Below are 25,037 nucleotides of genomic sequence, written 5' to 3'. Positions count from 1 at the left end.
GGCTGAACCGTGTGGAAGGGGAGAAACTAGGAATGGTACCTACCGGTGGGAGGTCCTTTCCCATTAGGGGAGGTATAAAAGCTAACTGCTGTCGTCATGGCGGCCATTTTGTATCTGTGTGTCAGAAGTTCTGTTTGCGTGAGCAATAAATGTCTGGTGAGAACTAGGGCTGCAACTAACGATTATTTTGGTAATCGATTAATCGACCGATTATTTTTACGATTAATCGATTAATCACTTGGCTGTGAAAGGTGCATGGAAATTGTATTTTTTTTTCAATTTTTTAATCACATAAAGCTAAAGTGGCGCCGCTTGAGGACACGTGGATGGAGTAAACTTAAAGTAAACGTTTGTGGGAGGCTCTTTGTGCTAATTCTGCTTTGATTGGACGAGACAAAGACAGATATTTATGAAATTTACGATGTACAAAACACCGCAGACCCTCACTTTAAAAAACAAAGTAGGTTTTCATCCAAAATACATAATTGTCATGTCTTTTTTGCTCAATTTTAGTCTGTGTTTACTAGAAAACGATTAATCGATTACTGGAATAGTTGACAACTATTTTAGTAATCGATTAGTTGTCGATTAATCGATTAGTTGTTTCAGCCCTAGTGAGAACTCTAACTTTGTTAAGTCTGCCTGCCCATTTCAACCCCTCGTGGCCGGCTTCCTCACAGGAACCAGTTAAAAGCTGGACCAAGAAGCGAGCTGCGGTGATGTCAGCGCTGGGGGCGTGGCTCTCTCCTCCAACAAACAATCAGTATTAGTTAGTTTGTGCTTAGAACTTCCTGGAGAAACAGAAACAGTCTCTGTGGAGGAAACTGTTGTTTTGCTTTATGCTCTTCAGCTAAAACAAGAGTTAGAAAGAAGAAATCAAAATGTTACCGGCTGCTGTGACTGAAACATAAACTTATTTTTCTGTATTTTATGACCAGAAGTGGCTGTAGTGAGATGTTTCTATCCATGTTTTATGTTGACTTCCCAAAGTGTTGCCATGACAACAGGCACAGCTCTCATTTTGGTGAAAAACCAAGTCAGTATGGAACCAACCCGGCCCCAGAACCAGCCCTGAACCAGCACCCTGTCTGTGACATCATCCTCATACAGGAGCACTCACTGTTGGTGCAGCTGGGGCCCCAGAATCCCGGGCGACACACGCACGTCCCGCTGTCCCGCAGGCAGGTGGCGCTGTTGGGGCAGTGCTGCACACAGCTGTGGTTACAGCCGGGGCCCCACAGTCCGTCTGCACAGGGCTCACTGCAGCGGGGGCCCGTCCACCCGGGCAGACACTGGCACCGCCCGCTGGAGCCGTGGCAACCGTCGGCCTGGAAACAGTCGCAGCGTTTCTCACAGCCCGGACCGAACCGCCCCGTCTGAGGACACACCCACACTCTGGTTATTTCAGAAGGAACCGCCCCCTCTGAGGACACACCCACACTCTGGTTATTTCAGAAGGAACCGCCCCCTCTGAGGACACACCCACACTCTGGTTATTTCAGAAGGAACCGCCCCCTCTGAGGACACACCCACACTCTGGTTATTTCAGAAAGAACCGCCCCCTCTGAGGACACACCCACACTCTGGTTATTTGAGAAGGAACCGCCCCCTCTGAGGACACACCCACACTTTGGTTATTTCTGAGGACACACCCACACTCTGGTTATTTCAGAAGGAACCGCCCCCTCTGAGGACACACCCACAGTTTGGTTATTTCAGAAGGAACCGCCCCCTCTGAGGACACACCCACAGTTTGGTTATTTCAGAAGGAACCGCCCCCTCTGAGGACACACCCACACTCTGGTTATTTTAGAAGGAACCGCCCCCTCTGAGGACACACCCACACTCTGGTTATTTCAGAAGGAACCGCCCCCTCTGAGGACACACCCACACTCTGGTTATTTCAGAAGGAACCGCCCCCTCTGAGGACACACCCACACTCTGGTTATTTCAGAAGGAACCGCCCCCTCTGAGGACACACCCACACTCTGGTTATTTCAGAAGGAACCGCCCCCTCTGAGGACACACCCACACTCTGGTTATTTCAGAAGGAAACGCCCCCTCTGAGGACACACCCACACTTTGGTTAAACAAAACATATACAATCAATGACAAAAATGTGGCAAAAAATGATTAAAAAAACTGGAAAAAAAGGTTAAAAATAAATAAATAAAAATAAAAAATGAGGAAAATGTGACAAAAAATGACAAATACAATTATAAAAACTTAGCAAAAAATAACCAAAATTTGATAAAGAGTTGACGAAAAAAATGAAAAAAATGTGACAAAAAATGAAAAAAAGAATGAATAAAAAAGTTTAAAAAATGGAAAAAAAAGATAAATAATTGACAAAAATGTGGCAAAAAATGAAAAAAAAAAACTAAAAAAAAAAAGATCAAAATTTGATAAAAAGTTGACGAAAAAACGGAAAAAAATGTGACAAAAAAATAAGACAAAAAAAGACGAAAAAAAAACAAAAATGTGGCACAAAATGATTTAAAAAAATGAAAAAAAAACCAAAAAAAATGTAGAAAAAAAAATTACGAAAAACTGAAAAAATGCTACAAAAAATAAAAAAAATTGTAAAAAAAAAATCCACCTCCTCACACAGCCACGCCTTAAACAAAACATGTACAATCAACAATCAATGACAAAAATGTGGCAAAAAATGATTAAAAAAAAAAGTAAAAAAATGATTAATGGTTATTTCAGAAGGAACCGCCCCCTCTGAGGACACACCCACACTTTGGTCATTTCAGAAGGAACCCGCCCCCTCTGAGGACACACCCACACTTTGGTTATTTCAGAAGGAACCGCCCCCTCTGAGGACACACCCACACTCTGGTTATTTCAGAAGGAACCCGCCCCCTCTGAGGACACACCCACACTTTGGTTATTTCAGAAAGAACCCGCCCCCTCTGAGGACACACCCACACTCTGGTTATTTCAGAAGGAACCGCCCCCTCTGAGGACACACCCACACTCTGGTTATTTCAGAAGGAACCGCCCCCTCTGAGGACACACCCACACTCTGGTTATTTCAGAAGGAACCACCCCCTCTGAGGACACACCCACACTCTGGTTATTTCAGAAGGAACCGCCCCCTCTGAGGACACACCCACACTCTGGTTATTTCAGAAGGAAACCGCCCCCTCTGAGGACACACCCACACTTTGGTTATTTCAGAAAGAACCCGCCCCCTCTGAGGACACACCCACACTTTGGTTATTTCAGAAGGAACCGCCCCCTCTGAGGACACACCCACACTCTGGTTATTTCAGAAAGAACCCGCCCCCTCTGAGGACACACCCACACTCTGGTTATTTCAGAAGGAACTGCCCCCTCAGAGGACACACCCACACTCTGGTTATCTCAGAAGGAACCGCCCCCTCTGAGGACACACCCACACTCTGGTTATTTCAGAAGGAACCGCCCCCTCTGAGGACACACCCACACTCTGGTTATTTCAGAAGGAACCGCCCCCTCTAAGGACACACCCACACTTTGGTTAAACAAAACATGTACAATCAACAATCAATGACAAAAATGTGGCAAAAAATGATTTAAAAAACTGAAAAAAAAAAGTTTAAAAAAAATAAAAAATAAAAAAAATGAGGAAAATGTGACAAAAAATGACAAAAAAAATTATAAAAACTTGGCAAAAAATAACCAAAATTTGATAAAAAGTTGACGGAAAAAATGAAAAAAATGTGACAAAATATGAAAAAAAAATGAATAAAAAAGTTTAAAAAATGGAAAAAAAAAATGATAAAAAATTTACAAAAATGTGGCAAAAAATGATTTAAAAAAAGAAAAAAAAGAAAACAAAAATGACCAAAATTTGATAAAAAGTTGACGAAAAAATAAAAAAAAATGTGACAAAAATGACACTAAAAAAGACAAAAAAAGACGAAAAAATGACAAAAATGTGGCAAAAAATGCTAAAAAAAAATAAAATTAAAATTAAAACAAATTTCAAAAATTGATACAAAATTTACAAAAAAAATGACAAAAAAAAAAAAATGTGGCAAAAAATGATTTTAAAAAATGAAAAAAAGTAAATAAAATGTAGAAAAAAATATATAAAAAATGACGAAAAACTGAAAAAAATTGTACAAAAAAATGAACAAAAAATTAGGAAAATGTGACAAAAAAATGACCAAAAAAAATCCAACTCCTCACACAGCCACGCCTTAAACAAAACATGTACAATCAACAATCAATGACAAAAATGTGGCAAAAAATGATTTTAAAAAAAAGTAAAATAATGATTAATGGTTATTTCAGAAAGAACCCGCCCCCTCTGAGGACACACCCACACTCTGGTTATTTCAGAAGGAACCGCCCCCTCTGAGGACACACCCACACTCTGGTTATTTCAGAAGGAACCCGCCCCCTCTGAGGACACACCCACACTCTGGTTATTTCAGAAGGAACACGCCCCCTCTGAGGACACACCCACACTCTGGTTATTTCAGAAGGAACCGCCCCCTCTAAGGACACACCCACACTTTGGTTAAACAAAACATGTACAATCAACAATCAATGACAAAAATGTGGCAAAAAATGATTTAAAAAACTGAAAAAAAAAAGTTTAAAAAAAATAAAAAATAAAAAAAATGAGGAAAATGTGACAAAAAATGACAAAAAAAATTATAAAAACTTGGCAAAAAACAACCAAAATTTGATAAAAAGTTGACGGAAAAAATGAAAAAAATGTGACAAAATATGAAAAAAAAATGAATAAAAAAGTTTAAAAAATGGAAAAAAAAAATGATAAAAAATTTACAAAAATGTGGCAAAAAATGATTTAAAAAAAGAAAAAAAAGAAAACAAAAATGACCAAAATTTGATAAAAAGTTGACGAAAAAATAAAAAAAAATGTGACAAAAATGACACTAAAAAAGACAAAAAAAGACGAAAAAATGACAAAAATGTGGCAAAAAATGCTAAAAAAAAATAAAATTAAAATTAAAACAAATTTCAAAAATTGATACAAAATTTACAAAAAAAATGACAAAAAAAAAAAAATGTGGCAAAAAATGATTTTAAAAAATGAAAAAAAGTAAATAAAATGTAGAAAAAAATATATAAAAAATGACGAAAAACTGAAAAAAATTGTACAAAAAAATGAACAAAAAATTAGGAAAATGTGACAAAAAAATGACCAAAAAAAATCCAACTCCTCACACAGCCACGCCTTAAACAAAACATGTACAATCAACAATCAATGACAAAAATGTGGCAAAAAATGATTTAAAAAAAAAGTAAAATAATGATTAATGGTTATTTCAGAAAGAACCCGCCCCCTCTGAGGACACACCCACACTCTGGTTATTTCAGAAGGAACCGCCCCCTCTGAGGACACACCCACACTCTGGTTATTTCAGAAGGAACCCGCCCCCTCTGAGGACACACCCACACTCTGGTTATTTCAGAAGGAACACGCCCCCTCTGAGGACACACCCACACTCTGGTTATTTCAGAAGGAACCGCCCCCTCTGAGGACACACCCACACTCTGGTTATTTCAGAAGGAACCGCCCCCTCTGAGGACACACCCACACTCTGGTTATTTCAGAAGGAACCGCCCCCTCTGAGGACACACCCACACTTTGGTTAAACAAAACATGTACAATCAACAATCAATGACAAAAATGTGGCAAAAAATGATTAAAAAAAATGGAAAAAAAAGGTTAAAAAATAAAATAAAATAAAAAAAAGAGGAAAATGTGACAAAAAATGACAAAAACAATTATAAAAAAAATAACCAAAATTTGATAAAACATTGACGGAAAAAATGAAAAAAATGTGACAAAAAATGAAAAATAAAAAAAAAAGAATAAAAAAGTTTAAAAAATGAAAAAAAAATTATAAAAAATTGACAAAAATGTGGCAAAAAATGATTACAAAAATAAAAAAAACAAAAACAAAAATGACCAAAATTTGATAAAAAGTTGATGAAAAAATAAAAAAAAATGTGGCAAAAAATGCAAAAAAAAAAAAAAAAAAACATTAAACGAATTTAAAAAATTGATACAAAATTTACAAAAAAAATGACAAAAAAAGACGAAAATGTGGCAAAAAATGATTTTAAAAAAATGGAAAAAAAAAGTCAAGAAAATGTAGAAAAAAAATTATTAAAAAATTACGAAAAAATGAAAAAAATTGTACAAAAAATACCAAAAAATTAGGAAAATGTGACAAAAAAATGAACAAAAAAATCCACCTCCTCACACAGCCACGCCTTAAGCAAAACATGTACAATCAACAATTAATGACGAAAATGTGGCAAAAAATGATTGAAAAATAATGATTAATGGTTATTTCAGAAAGAACCCGCCCCCTCTGAGGACACACCCACACTCTGGTTATTTCAGAAGGACATCACACATTCAGGACGTGAGGAGAGTCTCTCACCGGGCAGGGCTGGTCACAGAGCGCCCCCTGCCAGCCGGAGGCGCAGGTGCAGGTGCCGTCGGCCGGGTGGCACTTGGCCCCGTTGGCACAGGAGCAGGTCCTGTTGCACCCGGGGCCCCACATCCCCTCTGCGCAGGGGGCCGAGCACTGGGGGCCCCTCCAGCCTGTACACACACACACACACACACACACACACACACACACACACACACACACACACACACACACACACACACACACACACACACACACACACACACACACACACACACAGAGTTAGACTTGTGAGAACACACACTTTACTCTGATTTCAGGTCATTTCAGTGACTCACCGTCTTTGCAGTAGCAGGCACCGTCCACCGGGGAGCAGTCTACGAAGTTCTCACAGTCGCACTCCTGGGAGCAGTTGAGTCCGAAGGTGCCGCTTTTACAGACGATCTCACAGTGAGGCCCCTGGAGCAGAGACACGGCCACAGAATGAACACTTCCTCTACACTGCCTCAACACTTCCTCGACACTTCCCTGATATTTCACTGACACTTCCCCTACACTTCCCTGACACTTCCCTGACACTTCCCTGACACTTCACTGACACTTCCCCGACACTTCCCTGATATTTCACTGACACTTCCCTGACACTTCCCTGACACTTCCCTTATATTTCACTGACACTTCCCCGACACTTCCCCGACACTTCCCTGATATTTCCCTGACACTTCCCTGACACTTCCCTGACACTTCCCTGACACTTTACTGACACTTCCCTGACACTTCCCCGACACTTCCCTGATATTTCACTGACACTTCCCCGACACTTCCCCGACACTTCCCTGACACTTCCCTGACACTTCCCTGACACTTCCCCGACACTTCCCTGACACTTCCCTGATATTTCACTGACACTTCCCTGACACTTCCCCGACACTTCCCTGACACTTCCCTGACACTTCCCTATGATCTTGTCGACGACATCTTGCTTGACTCACCGTGAAGCCCGGGGCGCAGCGACACCCCCCCGTGGCGCCCTCGCACACCCCCCCGTTGACGCAGAGGCAGGGCTCCTGACAGGCGGGGCCGTAGAAACCCGCGGCACACGTCTCGTTACAGTAAAGCCCCGCCCACCCCGGCTGGCACGTGCACTCGCCCTTCATCGGGTGGCAGCTGAGGAGAGGACAGAACACACCTTCAGACTCTCACGTTCTCCTCTACTGAGAACGTGTTCTCCTGGAGACGTTCAGATGTTCCTTCATCCATCACACTGGAGCTGATTTACACACGTCGAGTGGTCACGGTCCAGATTTGATTCCTTTTTAACCTCTTAACTCCCACCTGAACGGATCCCATTTTCTCCAGTTTGGCTTTACCCTAATCAAAAAGCTTCTTGGGAAAAAAGCACCAAAACAGCCCAAAAAAATGAGAAAACAAGGATGTAAACGCAACAAAAATGTGACAAAAACTCAACGAAAAAGTGACAAAACTCAACAAAGAAATGACTAAAAATCAACAAAAAAAATGACAAAAACTCAACAAAAAAGTGACAAAAAAATGACAAAAAAGTGACAAAAATTCAACAAAAAAGTGACAAAAATTCAACAAAAATGTGACAAAAATTCAACAAAAATTCAACAAAAAAATGACAAAAATGTGATAAAAATTCTACAAAAATGTGACAAAAATTCAACAAAAATGTGACAAAAATTCAACAAAAAATGTGACAAAAATTCAACAAAAATGTGACAAAAATTCTACAAAAATGTGACAAAAATGTGACAAAAATTCAACAAAAATGTGACAAAAACTCAACAAAAAAATTACAAAAATGTGACCCAAAAAAAAAAAAAGATTAAAAAGGTGGCACAACACAGCAACAACACGAGGAAAAAAATCAGTTTTGTGGGTCAGAGCTTTCAAATGAGGTGTTACACAGGCCTATATAACAGCCAAAGAGGACAGAATGCATTTGGTTTAAAAAGGCTTAAAAAAAGGCTCCTCTCAACTCCATTTGGAAGTTTTTTACACAAGGATTTTTACAGATCTGAGTTTCAGATTGTTTTCTCCCGTCCCGTCTTAACTCCCACCTGAACAAATCCCATTTTCTCCAGTTTGGTTTTACCCCAATCAAAAAGCTTCCTGGGAAAAAAGCACCAAAATAGCCACAAAATATGAGAAGAAAACTAGGATGTAAACGCGACAAAAATGTGACAAAAACTGAACAAATAATTTGAAATTTGACAAAAATTCAAAAAAGATCTGACAAAAAGTCAACCATGCAACAAGTGACCAATAATAACAAAAAACAAGTGAGAAAAATTCAACAAAAAATGACAAAAACTCAAAAAAAAAGTGACAAAAATTTGAAAAAAATGTGACAAAAATTCACCAAAAAATGAAAAATAAACTCAACAAAAATGTGACAAATTTTTTTTTAAAAATTTGACAAAAAGTTAACCAACAAGTGACCAAAAATAAAACAAACAAGTGGCAAAATCTCAACAAAAATGTGACAAAAATTCTAAAATAAATAAATAAAAAGGTGACTCAACACGAGGAAAAATATCAATTTTGTGGGTCTTAGCTTTCAAATGAGGTGTTACACAGGCCTATAGCCAAAGAGGACAGAAGGCATTGGGTTTATCCGGGTGGTAAGAGGTTAAACCGGCTTAAAATGATTCACACAGAAAAGGTTTGGGGGCAGGAAACGTCACATATACTTTTGTGGCTGTTGCTGTGGGTCTGTTAAAGGGATGGTGCCCCCCGTTTCCCCCCTGCCTCCCCCCGTCTCCCCCCTGTCTCCCCCCTGTCTCCCCCCTGCCTCCCCCCGTCCGTCCCGCAGAGCCTCGTTCCCACACTCATTAAACTGTGGAAAGTCTGAGTGCATCACAACAGGGCAGTTCCCCACGTGTCCTGCAGGGGGCGCCAGATCCGCCGGAGTCTGTGAACCTCATCATCAGTGGATCAGGGCAGTTCTCCCCGTGTCCTGCAGGGGGCGCCAGATCCGCCGGAGTCTGTTAACCTCATCATCAGAGTCTGGCTTTGTTTCACTCACATCTGTTATTTCAAAGACTCGTGTTTAGATTGAGGAGAAGCCGCTCAGAATAACTCTATTACCTGAGGAATAACAGAGGATCCAAAGCTTTCACCTTCAGAGCCGGGACCGAGGAACAAATAACAGCATCATTACGACCTTTTTATTCTCCTTTTTCTCCGCTCTGCAGCTGCTTTTTCATTCATTCCATTCGCTCTGATTCTGATTCTTCTAACTGGAAAAACCAGATGCAGCTTTAAATGTTTGCAGAAGTTTAAGACCAGTCGAAAAATGACAAGAATTCACGTTTCTCGTCGGTCGGATCAAAACAAGGTTCAAACGGAACTTCAGTCGCAGCGAGAAGATAAATCACACATCTGAGAAAATGTTTTTATTGAAAACAACGAATAAACTCTCTGATCCAAAGTTTAGGACCACATGACTTTAAAACGGAGGTCGGGTGGAGCTGCTGAAGCAGAGGTTCTGCTGAGGAACGCAGTGACTGTCAGATCCTGAGGTTATGGAACTAAAGGATCTGGAGGATCTTCTGTTTCAGAGGTTTTTCATCTGAAGCGTCAGAAACAAAGAGCTTCAGAACTGAGGCCAAACACGGGACACTGATGATACACATGTGACCTGGTCCTGAGGGTTTCCATGGTGACCCTCTACGCACCACAGAGAGGGGGCGCCATAATGAGCTTCAGGTGGAGCTTCAGGTGGAGCAGATGTTACAGACTGAGGCCTCGTCTGTGGAACCTCTGGTCATTGGGAACAGAAGATCCTCCGGCTCAGAGCTGGGACATGTTCTTGGTCCTTCACTTTTGGATCTTTCTCTGTGAGAGGTTCTGCTCATGCAGCTCAACCCGACCACCATCTGAACCTTTGCCCCAGGACAAAGTCCGGACAGAAAAGGACCTTTTGAAGGCGTGTGGTTCAAACCTCAGCTGCAAAGTCAGACTCTTTAGGTTTATTTGTTGTTTTCAGTAAAAGCTTTTCTCTTTGTTTTGTCTCATTTCTGCTTAGAACCTCGTGAAGATCCGACAATGTGGTTTTAAACCTTTGATCAGGACTTTCTCTCAGGCTGGAGGAGGAAACTCACCTTAGCGTGTTCTTGTCCTGAGCGTGTTGTTATCGTGTTGTTAGCGTGTTGTTGTCTCACCTTAGCGTGTTCTGGTCTCACCTTAGCGTGTTCTGGTTCTGAGTGTGTTGTTAGCGTGTTCTGGCCTCACCTTAGCGTGTTCCTGTCCTCGCACAGGCATGACCTCTCGCAGTGCAGCCCGAAGGCCCCCGGCCCGCACATCCTCTGCGTGTTGTTGTCTCACCTTAGCGTGTTCTGGTCTCACCTTAGCGTGTTGTTGTCTCACCTTAGCGTGTTCTGGTCTCACTTTAGCGTGTTCTGGTCCTGAGCATGTTGTTGTCTCACCTGAGAGTGTTCTTGTCCTGAGCGTGTTGTTAGCGTGTTGTTAGCGTGTTGTTAGCATGTCCAGGTCTCACCTTAGCGTGTTCTTGTCCTCGCACAGGCATGACCGCTCACAGTGCAGCCCGAAGGCCCCCGGCCCGCACATCCTCTGCGTGCACTGGGGGCCCCTGAAGCCCGGCTCGCACAGGCAGCCCCCGTGGATGTTGTAGCATCGGGCGCCGTTGGCACAGTCGCACACGCCGCCACAGTCCTGTCCGAACGAGCCCACGGGGCACTCCTCACTGCAGCTGCAACGGGAACACACGTGAGCACGACCTGACTGAACACGTATGTGGAGGAAGGCGTGTGGATGAAGTTGAATTTTTTGTCATTTTTTTGTTGAATTTTTGTTGAATTTTTGTTGAATTTTTGTCACATTTTTGTTACATTTTTGTTGAGTTTTTGTCTTTTTTTTTTTGAATTTTTGTCACATTTTTGTTAAATTTTTGTCACATTTTTGTTGAGTTTTTGTCATTTTTTTTTTTAGTTTTTGTCTTTTTTTTTTTTTAGTTTTTGTCATTTTTTTGTTGATTTTTCGTCATTTTTTTGTTGAATTTTTGTTGAATTTTTGTCACATTTTTGTTGATTTTTCGTCATTTTTTTGTTGAATTTTTGTCACATTTTTGTTGAATTTTTGTCACATTTTTGTTGATTTTTTGTCATTTTTTTGTTGAATTTTTGTTGAATTTTTGTTGAATTTTTGTTGAATTTTTGTCACATTTTTATTGAATTTTTGTCATTTTTTTTGTTGAGTTTTTGTCATTTTTTTGTTGAATTTTTGTCACATTTTTGTTGAATTTTTGTCACATTTTTTGTGGATGAAGGCGTGTGGATGAGGCGTGTGGATGAAGGCGTGTGGATGAAGGCGTGTGGATGAAGGCGTGTGGATGAGGCGTGTGGATGAAGGCGTGTGGATGAAGGCGTGTGGATGAGGCGTGTGGATGAGGCGTGTGGATGAAGGCGTGTGGATGAAGGCGTGTGGATGAGACGTGTGGATGAAGGCGTGTGGGTGAAGGCGTGTGGATGAAGGCGTGTGGATGAGGCGTGTGGATGAGGCGTGTGGATGAAGGCGTGTGGATGAAGGCGTGTGGATGAGACGTGTGGATGAGGCGTGTGGATGAGGCGTGTGGATGAAGGCGTGTGGATGAAGGCGTGTGGATGAGGCGTGTGGATGAAGGCGTGTGGATGAGGCGTGTGGATGAGGCGTGTGGATGAAGGCGTGTGGATGAGACGTGTGGATGAAGGCGTGTGGATGAAGGCGTGTGGATGAAGGCGTGTGGATGAAGGCGTGTGGATGAAGGCGTGTGGATGAAGGCGTGTGGATGAAGGCGTGTGGATGAAGGCGTGTGGATGAAGGCGTGTGGATGAAGGCGTGTGGATGAAGGCGTGTGGGTGAGGTGTGTGGATGAGTCGTGTGGATGAGACGTGTGGATGAGACGTGTGGGTGAAGGCGTGTGGATGAAGGCGTGTTGTTACCGCGGCCCCGTGAAGCCCTCGGCGCAGCGGCACTGCCCGCTCTCCGGGTGGCACCGCCCCCCGTTGTGGCAAACGCACTCGGACGAACAGTTGGGGCCGAAGAAGCCGGAGGGACAGCGCTCGGTGCACACGGAGCCCTGGAACACGCACACGGAGTCAGTTAAAGCCACCGTCTGTAAGTTTGCAGAGGGAGGAGGGCAGGAACAAGCTCCTCCCCCTCCTCCTGACTGGTTCACAGTAAAAGCTCGTCTCATTGGTCGACGCGGGAGGACTCTAGACTCTGTTTAGTCGCTGAGATCTGGGAATAAGATTTACTGGGGTGGGCAACGTCAGGCCCGGGGGCCAAATCCGGCCCTCCAGCACAGAACCTCTGGCCCCGATATGATGAGAAATATTATTATGCAAATAAGGAAACAAGGGATCAAATACCTGAGAAACAGTGTCTTTTTATAATGTGTTTTTAACCTCTTAACTCCCACCTGAACGGATCCCATTTTCTCCAGTTTGGCTTTACCCCAATCAAAAAGCTTCTTGGGAAAAAAGCACCAAAACAACCAACAGAAAATGAGAAGAAAACAAGAATATAAACGCAACAAAAAAATGACAAATATGTGACAAAAATTCAACAAAAATGTGACAAAAAATCAACAAAAATGTGACAAAAAATCAACAAAAATGTGACAAAAAATCAACAAAAATGTGACAAAAAATCAACAAAAATGTGACAAAAAATCAACAAAAATGTGACAAAAATTCAACAAAAATTCAACAAAAATTCAACAAAAAAATGACAAAAATTCAACAAAAATGTGACAAAAAAAAACATACAAAAGGTGACACAACGCAGCAACAATGCGAGGAAAAAGATCAGTTTTGTGGGTCTTAGCTTTCAAATGAGGTGTTACAAAGGCCTATATAATGGCCAAAGCGGACAGAAGGCATTTGGTTCAGGCGGGGGGGTCAGAGGTTAAATGTCTTTGCAGAACATCCCATTGGTCATGTATGTACACAATGTAAACAGTGATTCTCAACTGGGGGGTCGGGACTCTGAGGCCGTGAGTCTACAGGGAACACAGTCTGAGAAAACTAATGTTATTGGGTTGTTCTGATCATAATTTCCGTCTGGGTCTCAGCCTGTCCTTAAAGGAGCAGGTCAGTGTTTTTGTTCGGTTATGTAGAAGTTGAAATAGATTCTTCAAAATGGCCGCCTTTTGCTTTTTTATTTGTTTATTTGATTGGGACGGTGCATGTTAATGAACAAACATGGAACACATGAGGGCTGGGGTCACACAGGGTCACACAGGGTCACACAGGGTCACACAGGGTCACACAGGGTCACACAGGGTCACACAGGGTCACACAGGGGTCACAGGGTCACACAGGGTCACACAGGGGTCACACAGGGGTCACACAGGGGTCACACAGGGTCACACACTACGTACCGTCCATCCTGGGGGGCAGGCGCACACCCCTTTGCCCCGGCAGATGCCTCCGTTCTGACAGGGGCAGCGGGCGGGGCAGGGTCTGCTCGGACACGCCTTCTCACAGCTGTGACGACACCAGGGTTTATTACACTGATAATAATAATAATATACAGTGCCTCTGGAAAGTATTCATACACCTTGAACTTTTGCACATTTTGTCATGTTTACAACCCTGAACATGAAGATTTTATTTTTATTTTTTTACTGAACGTTCACACACAAGTAACAGACAACTGTGAAGTGAAAGCAAAATGATACATGATTCTGTTTTTGTTTTTTTAAATAGAAAAGTGAAAAGTGGGGCTTGCATAAGTATTCATACAGCATGAATGAATACTTTGTGGAACCCCCTTTTACTGCATTAACAGCACAAGTCTTTTGGGGTTTGACTCTACAAGATTAGCGCATGTAGAGACTGACATTTTAGCCCATTCCTCTTTACAAAACAACTCCAGCTCTGTCACATTAGAAGGAGAGCGTTTGTGAACAGCAGTTTTCAGATTATTCCACAGATTTTCAATAGGATTTAGGTCAGGACTTTGACTGGGCCATTCTAACACATTAACATGTTGTTATTGAACCATTCCATTGTAGATTTATCTTTGTGTTTAGGGTCATTGTCCTGCTGAAGGTGAATCTCCGCCCCAGCCTCAGTTCTCTTGTGACTCCAGCAGGTTTTCCTCCAAAATGTCTCTGTATTTGGCTCCATCCATCTTCCCAACTATTCTTACAATCTCCCCAGTCCCCGCTGAGGAAAAGCAGCCCCACAGCATGATGCTCCCCCCCCGTATATCTGACACTGGGGATGGTGCACTCAGGACCATGAGCAGTGTCAGGTTTGCTCCATACATAACGTTTGTCTCATCTGACCAAAGCTCCTTCTTCCACATGGAGCTGTGTCCTCCATATGACTTCTAGCAAACTTCAAACAGGATTTTTTATGGCCTCCTTTCAATAATGTCTTTCTTCTTCCACTCGTCCATGAAGGCCAGATCTGTGTAGATACGACTTATAGTTGTCCCATGTCCAGATTCCCCCAGCTCAGCGGCAGGACTTCACAGCTCCTCCAGAGTTATCATGGGGCACTTGGTTGTATTTCTGACCAGTGTCTCCTTGTTCAGTTTGTTAGTTTAGGTGAACAGCCGTGTCTTGGTAAGTTGGCAGTGGTGCTTTACTCTTTCCATTTCCGAACAATGGATTGAACAGTTGCTCCGGGAGATGTTCAAATCTTGGGAAATCTTTGTATAACTTAACGCTGCTTTAAACTTCTCCACAGCTTTATCCCTGACCTCTCTGGTGCTCCTTGGCCTTCATGATGTTGTTTAGTGACCACAGCTCTGAGGGCCTGAAAGAACAGCTGTAATTATACTGAGAGTAGATTACACACAGGTGCCTCTGTTTAACCGTTAGGCCAAGGAGTGAACATTCTGCAGTCGTTAGGAATGTTATAAAGGCAATTTAATGCACTCAGAAAATGCTGTATGATACTTATGCAAGCCCCACTTTTCACTTTTCTATTTTTTGAAAAATAACAGAATCATGTATCATTTTGCTTTCACTTCACAGTTGTCGGTCACTTGTGTGTGAACGTTCAGTAAAAAAATAAAAATAAAATCTTTATGTTTAGGGTTGTAAACATGACAAAATGTGCAAATGTTCAAGATGTATGAATACCTACGAGAGGCCCTGTATATAAAACTAACTGCACTCACTACGTCCCGGTGAAGCCGCCGCGGCACTGGCACTCGCCCGTGGCCCTTTGGCAGGAGCCGCCGGCGCCGCACCTGCACCTCTGCAGGCAGGACGTCCCGTAGGTGCCGGGGGGGCAGGGCTCCTCACAGCGCACGCCCGTGAAGCCCGCGGGACACTGGCACCGGCCCGACAGGGGGTCACAGCTCGCCCCGTTCTCACAGAGGCAGGAGCGCGAGCAGTCGGGGCCCCAGTGTCCCCCGTCACACACTAAGGAACATACAACAGACATGTGAGGAAACATACAACATGTGAGGAAACATACAACAGACATGTGAGGAAACATACAACAGACATGTGAGGAAACATACAACATGTGAGGAAACATACAACAGACATGTGATACGGTCACATGACACGAGGAGGCGGGGCCTCAGTGCCCAGAGTTTTAGTTTAGTTTTAGTCTGAGTCTAAATCGCCGCGTGTGACGTGTTCTTGAGTGCGTGACGCCTGTTCTCACGGCCTCAGCCTGGGTCGTCTGGGTCTGAGTTCTGCAGCTCCGATTCTGGGCCCGGCTCTGGTTTGGGCTCTGGGCTCTGATTCCGGCTCTGGTCCAGGCTCTGGTCCAGACTCTGGTCCCGGCCCTGGTCTGGGCTCTGGGCCCGGCTCTGATTCCGGCTCTGGTTCGGGTTCTGGTCCCGGCCCTGGTCCCGGCTCTGGTCCAGGCTCTGGGCTCTGGTCCGGGCCCTGGTCCCGGCCCTGGTCCCGGCTCTGGTCCAGGCTCTGGGCTCTGGGCCCGGCTCTGGTTCGGGCCCTGGTCCCGGCTCTTCAGGGAATATAAACGTGACGTATCCGTGACATATCCGTGACCTCCTGCTCTCTCCCACAGACCCGGCATCACGGAACATTCTCTGCATTTTCTTCACACGCCAAAACCAAACATGAGAGTTTTATCACGTGTTAAAAACACGCTAACGACGCAAAACTAAAGATAGAAGGAAATGAATCTTTCTTTTGTTTGACAGGGACAGTTGTTTCGTAGTGTTTGTCGCAGACGCTGATCTGCAGCTCTTGTCTCGAGATGAGTTTAGACCTTAGGATGTATGCTGCGCCTCTAAAGGTCTCACTGGCCTGGAGACTAACTGGAGACTAACTGGAGACTAACTGGAGACTAACTGGAGACTAACTGGAGACTAACTGGAGACTAACTGGAGACTAACTGGAGACTAACTGGAGACTATCTGGAGACTAGCTGGAGACGAGAGTCACCACTGGACACAGAGAAGTCTCCAGGTCTGATCTTAAGTTCATCTTGCCTTGATATTTCATCATGACTAACATGTGACCTCTTTGTTTCTGTCACGTCCATGGTGGTGATGATGATGATGATGATGATGGTGATGATGAGGGTGTGAGACTCACCGCTGGAGCAGTCGGGGCCCCTCCAGCCGCCCTCACACTGGCAGCGCTCGGGGGCCACACAGCGCCCGTGGACACACTCCTGAGTGCAGCGAGCTGGACACACACACATGTGAGACTTACAGATGTTTCTAACCGTGTCTCCATTGTCTAACCATGTCCCCCATGGTCTAACCAGGTCCCCATAGTCTAACCAGGTCCTCATGGTCTAACCAGGTCCTCATGGTCTAACCAGGTCCCCATAGTCTAACCAGGTCCCCATGGTCTAACCAGGTCCCCATGGTCTAACCAGGTCCTCATGGTCTAACCAGGTCCTCATGGTCAGACCAGGTCCTCATGGTCTAACCAGGTCCCCATGGTCTAACCAGGTCCTCATAGTCTAACCAGGTCCTCATAGTCTAACCAGGTCCCCATAGTCTAACCAGGTCCTCATGGTCTAACCAGGTCCCCATGGTCTAACCAGGTCCCCATAGTCTAACCAGGTCCTCATGGTCTAACCAGGTCCCCATAGTCTAACCAGGTCCTCATGGTCTAACCAGGTCCTCATAGTCTAACCAGGTCCTCATGGTCTAACCAGGTCCTCATGGTCTAACCAGGTCCTCATGGTCTGACCAGGTCCTCATAGTCTAACCAGGTCCTCATGGTCTAACCAGGTCCTCATGGTCTGACCAGGTCCTCATAGTCTAACCAGGTCCTCATGGTCTAACCAGGTCCCCATGGTCTAACCAGGTCCCCATAGTCTAACCAGGTCCTCATGGTCTAACCAGGTCCCCATAGTCTAACCAGGTCCTCATGGTCTAACCAGGTCCTCATAGTCTAACCAGGTCCTCATGGTCTAACCAGGTCCTCATGGTCTAACCAGGTCCTCATAGTCTAACCAGGTCCTCATGGTCTAACCAGGTCCTCATGGTCTAACCAGGTCCTCATGGTCTGACCAGGTCCTCATAGTCTAACCAGGTCCTCATGGTCTAACCAGGTCCTCATGGTCTGACCAGGTCCTCATAGTCTAACCAGGTCCTCATGGTCTAACCAGGTCCTCATGGTCTAACCATGACTCCTAACCAGACTCACCCCCCTCAGACACTCCCCCCTCAGACTCACCCCCCTCAGACACTCCCCCCTCAGACTCACCCACCTCAGACACTCCCCCCTCAGACTCACCCCCCTCAGACACTCCCCCCTCAGACTCACCCACCTCAGACACTCCCCCCTCAGACTCACCCCCCTCAGACACTCCCCCCTCAGACTCACCCCCCTCAGACACTCCCCCCTCAGACTCACCCCCCTCAGACACTCCCCCCTCAGACTCACCCACACACTTGTCTTTGCTCTCGTAGAACCCGGGGCAGCACTGGTATCTTCGGCGGTAGTCAGTCTTCACCGCCTGCCTGTAGGCCGTGCGGTAAACCACCCTGAAACACAGCAGTCTTCGATTGGTCAGAGCTCTTACGCCAAACCGGATGTGCGTCGGCGTCCGCCATGACAAGTTGCTTCCGAATTGGTCTGTCAGTTAGGAAGTAGTTAGGAGCCTCGATGCTAACTATCATAGCCACTTTAGCATAGGGACCTCTGATGCTAACTATCATAGCCACTTTAGCATAGGGACCTCTGATGCTAACTATCATAGCCACTTTAGCATAGGGACCTCTGATGCTAACTATCATAGCCACTTTAGCATAGGGACCTCTGATGCTAACTATCATAGCCACTTTAGCATAGGGACCTCTGATGCTAACTATCATAGCCACTTTAGCATAGGGACCTCTGATGCTAACTATCATAGCCACTTTAGCATAGGGACCTCTGATGCTAACTATCATAGCCACTTTAGCATAGTGACCTCTGATGCTAACTATCATAGCCACTTTAGCATAGGGACCTCTGGTGCTAACTATCATAGCCACTTTAGCATAGGGACCTCTGGTGCTAACTATCATAGCCACTTTAGCATAGGGACCTCTGGTGCTAACTATCATAGCCACTTTAGCATAGGGACCTCTGATGCTAACTATCATAGCCACTTTAGCATAGGGACCTCTGATGCTAACTATCATAGCCACTTTAGCATAGGGACCTCTGATGCTAACTATCATAGCCACTTTAGCATAGGGACCTCTGGTGCTAACTATCATAGCCACTTTAGCATAGGGACTTCTGATGCTAACTATCATAGCCACTTTAGCATAGGGACCTCTGATGCTAACTATCATAGCCACTTTAGCATAGGGACTTCTGATGCTAACTATCATAGCCACTTTAGCATAGGGACCTCTGATGCTAACTATCATAGCCACTTTAGCATAGGGACCTCTGATGCTAACTATCATAGCCACTTTAGCATAGGGACCTCTGATGCTAACTATCATAGCCACTTTAGCATAGGGACCTCTGATGCTAACTATCATAGCCACTTTAGCATAGGGACCTCTGGTGCTAACTATCATAGCCACTTTAGCATAGGGACCTCTGGTGCTAACTATCATAGCCACTTTAGCATAGGGACCTCTGGTGCTAACTATCATAGTCACTTTATTATAGTGACCTCTGATGCTAACTGTCATAGCCACTTTAGCATCGTGACCTCTGATGCTAACTATCATAGCCACTTTAGCATAGGGACCTCTGATGCTAACTATCATAGCCACTTTAGCATAGGGACCTCTGGTGCTAACTATCATAGCCACTTTAGCATAGGGACCTCTGGTGCTAACTATCATAGCCACTTTAGCATAGGGACCTCTGGTGCTAACTATCATAGCCACTTTAGCATAGGGACCTCTGGTGCTAACTATCATAGTCACTTTATTATAGTGACCTCTGATGCTAACTATCATAGCCACTTAGCATATGGACCTCTGATGCTAACTGTCATAGCCACTTTAGCATCGTGACCTCTGATGCTAACTATCATAGCCACTTTAGCATAGGGACCTCTGATGCTAACTATCATAGCCACTTTAGCATAGGGACCTCTGATGCTAACTATCATAGCCACTTTAGCATAGGGACCTCTGATGCTAACTATCATAGCCACTGTAGCATAGGGACCTCTGATGCTAACTATCTTAGCCACTTTAGCATAGGGACCTCTGGTGCTAACTATCATAGCCACTTTAGCATAGGGACCTCTGATGCTAACTATCATAGCCACTTTAGCATAGGGACCTCTGGTGCTAACTATCATAGCCACTTCAGCATAGGGACCTCTGATGCTAACTATCATAGCCACTTTAGCATGGGGACCTCTGATGCTAACTATCATAGCCACTTTAGCATAGGGACCTCTGATGCTAACTATCATAGCCACTTTAGCATAGGGACCTCTGATGCTAACTATCATAGCTACATTAGCATAGGGACCTCTGATGCTAACTATCATAGCCACTTTAGCATAGGGACCTCTGATGCTAACTATCATAGCCACTTTAGCATAGGGACCTCTGATGCTAACTATCATAGCCACTTTAGCATAGGGACCTCTGATGCTAACTATCATAGCCACATTAGCATAGGGACCTCTGATGCTAACTATCATAGCCACTTTAGCATAGGGACCTCTGATGCTAACTATCATAGCCACTTTAGCATAGGGACCTCTGATGCTAACTATCATAGCCACTTTAGCATAGGGACCTCTGATGCTAACTATCATAGCCACTTTAGCATAGGGACCTCTGATGCTAACTATCATAGCCACTTTAGCAGAGGGACCTCTGATGCTAACTATCATAGCCACTTTAGCATAGGGACCTCTGATGCTAACTATCATAGCCACTTTAGCATAGGGACCTCTGATGCTAACTATCATAGCCACTTTAGCATAGTGACCTCTGGTGCTAACTATCATAGCCACTTTAGCATAGGGACCTCTGATGCTAACTATCATAGCCACTTTAGCATAGGGACCTCTGATGCTAACTATCATAGCCACTTTAGCATAGGGACCTCTGGTGCTAACTATCATAACCACTTTAGCATAGCGACCTCTGATGCTAACTATCATAGCCACTTTAGCATAGGGACCTCTGATACTAACTAACCGGTGATTAGGAGCTATGTGCCGTCCCATAAGCCACTGCGTCTCCTTAAATGTCTTTGTTTGGACACTATGTTGTTGTGGACACTAGGGGGCGACATGCACTTTTGTTTGGCCTGCGCTCCACCAATAACTTTAAAGAAGAAGAAAAACAGCTGTTGGTGATGTCACTTCCCGGTCCCCTTCCTCCTCCTCCTCCTCTTCCTCACTGCAGCACTGACCTGTGGCGCACGCATCGGTGGCGGTCCTGCCCGCTCGCACACGCCTGCTCCGTCAGCTGCTCGAAGGGTTGCGAGTACGACTCCTTGACCGACGTGGTGAAGCTGCGGAGACACAGACGAGGTTAAAGACGAGGTTCGGACGCTCGGACGCGGAGCGAGAGGAAGGGGCGGGGCCTCACGTCTCCCACAGGCTGCACACGTTGGGGTCTCGCGGGTCTAGGGCGGCGACGAGGGCGGGCAGCAGGAGGAGGAGGAGGAGGGGCGCAGAGACGGGCATCGTCCTGAGGGGGGCGCTGTTCGCTTCACATCGAGTCCGGCCTCGGCGCCGCGGTCGATCCGAGCGGCTGCATCTCCTCACGCCGTCTGAGACAAACAGGAGAGCGGCGGTTACCACAACATGGCCGCCGCGCTCAGGGGCGAAGCTCAGGACCAGAAGCTCAGGATCAGAAGCTCAGGATCAGAAGCTCAGGACCAGAAGCTCAGGACCAGAAGCTCAGGATCAGAAGCTCAGGACCAGAAGCTCAGGATCAGAAGCTCAGGATCAGAAGCTCAGGACCAGAAGCTCAGGACCAGAAGCTCAGGATCAGAAGCTCAGGACCAGAAGCTCAGGACCAGAAGCTCAGGACCAGAAGCTCAGGACCAGAAGCTCAGGATCAGAAGCTCAGGATCAGAAGCTCAGGACCAGAAGCTCAGGATCAGAAGCTCAGGACCAGAAGCTCAGGACCAGAAGCTCAGGATCAGAAGCTCAGGACCAGAAGCTCAGGATCAGAAGTTCAGGACCAGAAGCTCAGGACCAGAAGCTCTGACAAAAAATGTGACAAAAAATAAATAAAAATGTGACAAAAAATAAATAAAAATGTGATAAATAAAAATGTGACAAAAATAAATAAAAATGTGACAAAAATATAAATAAAAAATGTGACAAAAAATAAATAAAAATGTGACAAAAAACATAAAAAATGTGACAAAAAATTAATAAAAATGTGACAAAAAATTAATAAAAATGTGACAAAAAATTAATAAATCAATTAAAATGTGACCAAAAAAGCTCTGGATCAGAAGCTCAGGCCGTTTCTGGGTTTCAAAACCTCTGATTTTGAGCCTTAACCTCTTCCTGAACAGAGCACTTTCTCTCCAGTTTGGTTTCACCCAAATGTAAAAGCTTATTGGAAAAAGTGTAAAAAAAAAAAAAAAAAAGAAGCGACAAAAATGTGACAAAAAACAAATAAAAAAATTAAAATGTGACAAAAAATTATAAAAATGTGACAAAAAATAAATAAAAATGTGACAAAAATAAATAAAAATGTGACAAAAAAAAATAAAAAAATAAAAATATGACAAAAAATTATAAAAATGTGACAAAAAACAATAAAAATGTGACAAAAAATAAATAAAAATGTGACAAAAAATTATAAAAATGTGACAAAAAACAATAAAAATGTGACAAAAAATAAATAAAAATGTGACAAAAAACATCAAAAATGTGACAAAAAATATAAATAAAAAATGTGACAAAAAATAAATAAAAATGTGACAAAAATAAATAAAAATGTGACAAAAAATAAATAAAAATGTGACAAAAAACAATAAAAATGTGACAAAAAATGAATAAAAATGTGACAAAAAACATCAAAAATGTGACAAAAAATATAAATAAAAAATGTGAAAAAAAAAAAAAATGTGACCAAAAAATTATAAAAAATTGACAAAAATAAATAATAAAAATGTGACAAAAAAATGTGACAAAAATAAATAAAAATGTGACAAAAAACAACAAAAATGTGACAAAAATGTAAATAAAAAATGTGACAAAAAATAAATAAAAATGTGACAAAAAACATCAAAAATGTGACAAAAATATAAATAAAAAATGTGACAAAAAATAAATAAAAATGTGACAAAAAAATTATAAAAAAAAAACAATGTGACAAAAAAATTATAAAAAAAAAACAATGTGACAAACAAAAACAAAAAAATAAATGTGACAAAAAAATTATTAAAAAAATGACAAAAAAAAAAAAAAAAGTGACAAAAAAATGTGACAAAAATAAATAAAAATGTGACAAAAAACAACAAAAACGTGTCAAACTCTGGCAAATATGAGATGAAAAAGAATGTGAAAAAGTGACAACACCGAGGCAGAAATGTGAGGAAAAGGATCTGTTTGTGTGTCTTGACTATGAGGCGTTTCTCTGGCCAACATGCTGTGAGCGCCAGGTGAGAACGTGTTAGATTTGGGTAAAGCCGAACTGGAGAAACTGCGCTCGGTTAAGGCGGAAGGTAAGGGGTTAAATAAAAGCTTCGGAGCCGAACGGACTCAGGTTTCACTGCAGAACGACACACGCACACACACGCACACACACACACACACACACACACACACACACTCACACACACACACACACACACACACACACACACACACACACACACGCACACACACACAGAGCGCGGTCACACTTTCCATTCCCCTCTCGCTGTTTCACGGAAAGTTCAGGCTCCATCAGACTTTTACAAACACAGATCCTGACGCTTTTACTCCAGCTTTACCCAAATCTAAACCGTCGAATGTCAGAACAGAAACCGAAATGACCACAGAGCTTCAGCTGAAACGGGCAGAAAATTGAAAATCCAAATGAAATTGTGAGCGAGTTTATTTACACAGAAAACCCGAATAAAAGTTCCACCGACAAAAGGAAAATGAATAACTGTTAGAAATCCTTGGACTGTGACGAGGTTAAACATCGTCATCGATCACAGATATCGGTCCGATCACAAACCGATATCCCACAGCTTTAACTTGTCTTTCCAAACTGGTCCATTTCCAGATTTAATGAAAAAGACTAAAGTTTTACCCATGAATAAAAATGGGAGAAACTCAATCCTCTGATGACTCGTCTCAAACGGCCTCAGGCTCAGGAATATGAGAAAAGCTTCGACGAGAAGTATTTATAGATAAATATAATATTTGAAACGACAGATCTCGAGGTAAATAAGTAATATCGACAAGAGAAAGTATTGAATATGTAGAAGAAGGATCACAATAAACTCCTGAATAAACCAGAAACTGTTGGTTCAAACGGGCCAGTGCAGATCGTGTGGCGTCCCCCAGGGATCAGTGCTGGGACCCAAACTGTTCTCATTATATTTAAAGGATTGTACTTGAGCTGAAACTGGTCTTTGCAGACGACACAACCATCGAACCCTCAGGCGCAGACTCTGCAGACTATCAGGAAACAGAACTTCAGAAGAAATGGATAAGTTGAAAGACAAAAGTTGAAAGATTGGTTCTGCATAAACAAATTGTCTCTAAATATTACGAAAACCAAAGTGATGTTCTTTGGAAATCGAGTAATGAAAGTGCAGTCACCGGTTACCGTGGGCAACGGAACTGCTTACAAAGTCGATGAACAGACGTTAGTTTAACACTCGATCCTAAAATCAGCTGTAACAGAGCATAATATTCACCTTATTCCGGAGGCTCGCGTTGGCGCCGCCATGAATTGTGCCCGCCCCTTTTCTCCTATGTGTTAACATGGGGCTGGAGAATCCACATAAAATCAGTCACTACACGAAAACAAAGCCGTTTTCAGGCCGACAGAGAAACGCTGCAGTGTCGACATGTTGGTGCAAATGAACATCGGACATTTTACACAAATCAGTCGACTAAACATCAGATTTGAGCGGAGAATATTTTCCCTCGTTCTCCGTGTAAATGACCGGAAGTGTCTGGACAACGAGGTGCCGAGACAAAGCAAAAAGTGGCAAAAGTGGGCGGGGCGGAATAAGGTGAATACGTTCATATGAAA

General features: G+C 43.4%; 1 protein-coding gene across 1 annotated transcript in view; it reads right to left on the bottom strand.

Annotated features, from left to right (window-relative positions):
- The window catches only part of pear1 (platelet endothelial aggregation receptor 1), a 36,209-nt gene extending 14,622 nt beyond the window's left edge, over nucleotides 1-21,587 (bottom strand). The window contains exons 1-12 of the mRNA XM_079568914.1: nucleotides 21,408-21,587; nucleotides 21,229-21,330; nucleotides 18,283-18,383; nucleotides 16,975-17,067; nucleotides 15,576-15,822; nucleotides 13,822-13,927; nucleotides 12,380-12,516; nucleotides 10,939-11,151; nucleotides 7,406-7,580; nucleotides 6,752-6,872; nucleotides 6,420-6,583; nucleotides 1,121-1,376 (exon numbers count right to left, since the gene is read on the bottom strand). Coding sequence (XP_079425040.1) covers nucleotides 1,121-1,376; nucleotides 6,420-6,583; nucleotides 6,752-6,872; nucleotides 7,406-7,580; nucleotides 10,939-11,151; nucleotides 12,380-12,516; nucleotides 13,822-13,927; nucleotides 15,576-15,822; nucleotides 16,975-17,067; nucleotides 18,283-18,383; nucleotides 21,229-21,330; nucleotides 21,408-21,505 — 1,813 coding nt within the window. The 5' untranslated portion in view covers nucleotides 21,506-21,587. The remainder of the gene's footprint in view (nucleotides 1-1,120; nucleotides 1,377-6,419; nucleotides 6,584-6,751; nucleotides 6,873-7,405; nucleotides 7,581-10,938; nucleotides 11,152-12,379; nucleotides 12,517-13,821; nucleotides 13,928-15,575; nucleotides 15,823-16,974; nucleotides 17,068-18,282; nucleotides 18,384-21,228; nucleotides 21,331-21,407) is intronic.
- Between the last annotated feature and the right edge of the window lie 3,450 nt (nucleotides 21,588-25,037).

The sequence above is a fragment of the Gobius niger genome, assembly GCF_951799975.1.
Source record: "Gobius niger genome assembly, chromosome: 13".
NCBI lineage: Eukaryota > Metazoa > Chordata > Actinopteri > Gobiiformes > Gobiidae > Gobius > Gobius niger.
This window is presented reverse-complemented; position numbering and strand designations above follow the sequence as displayed.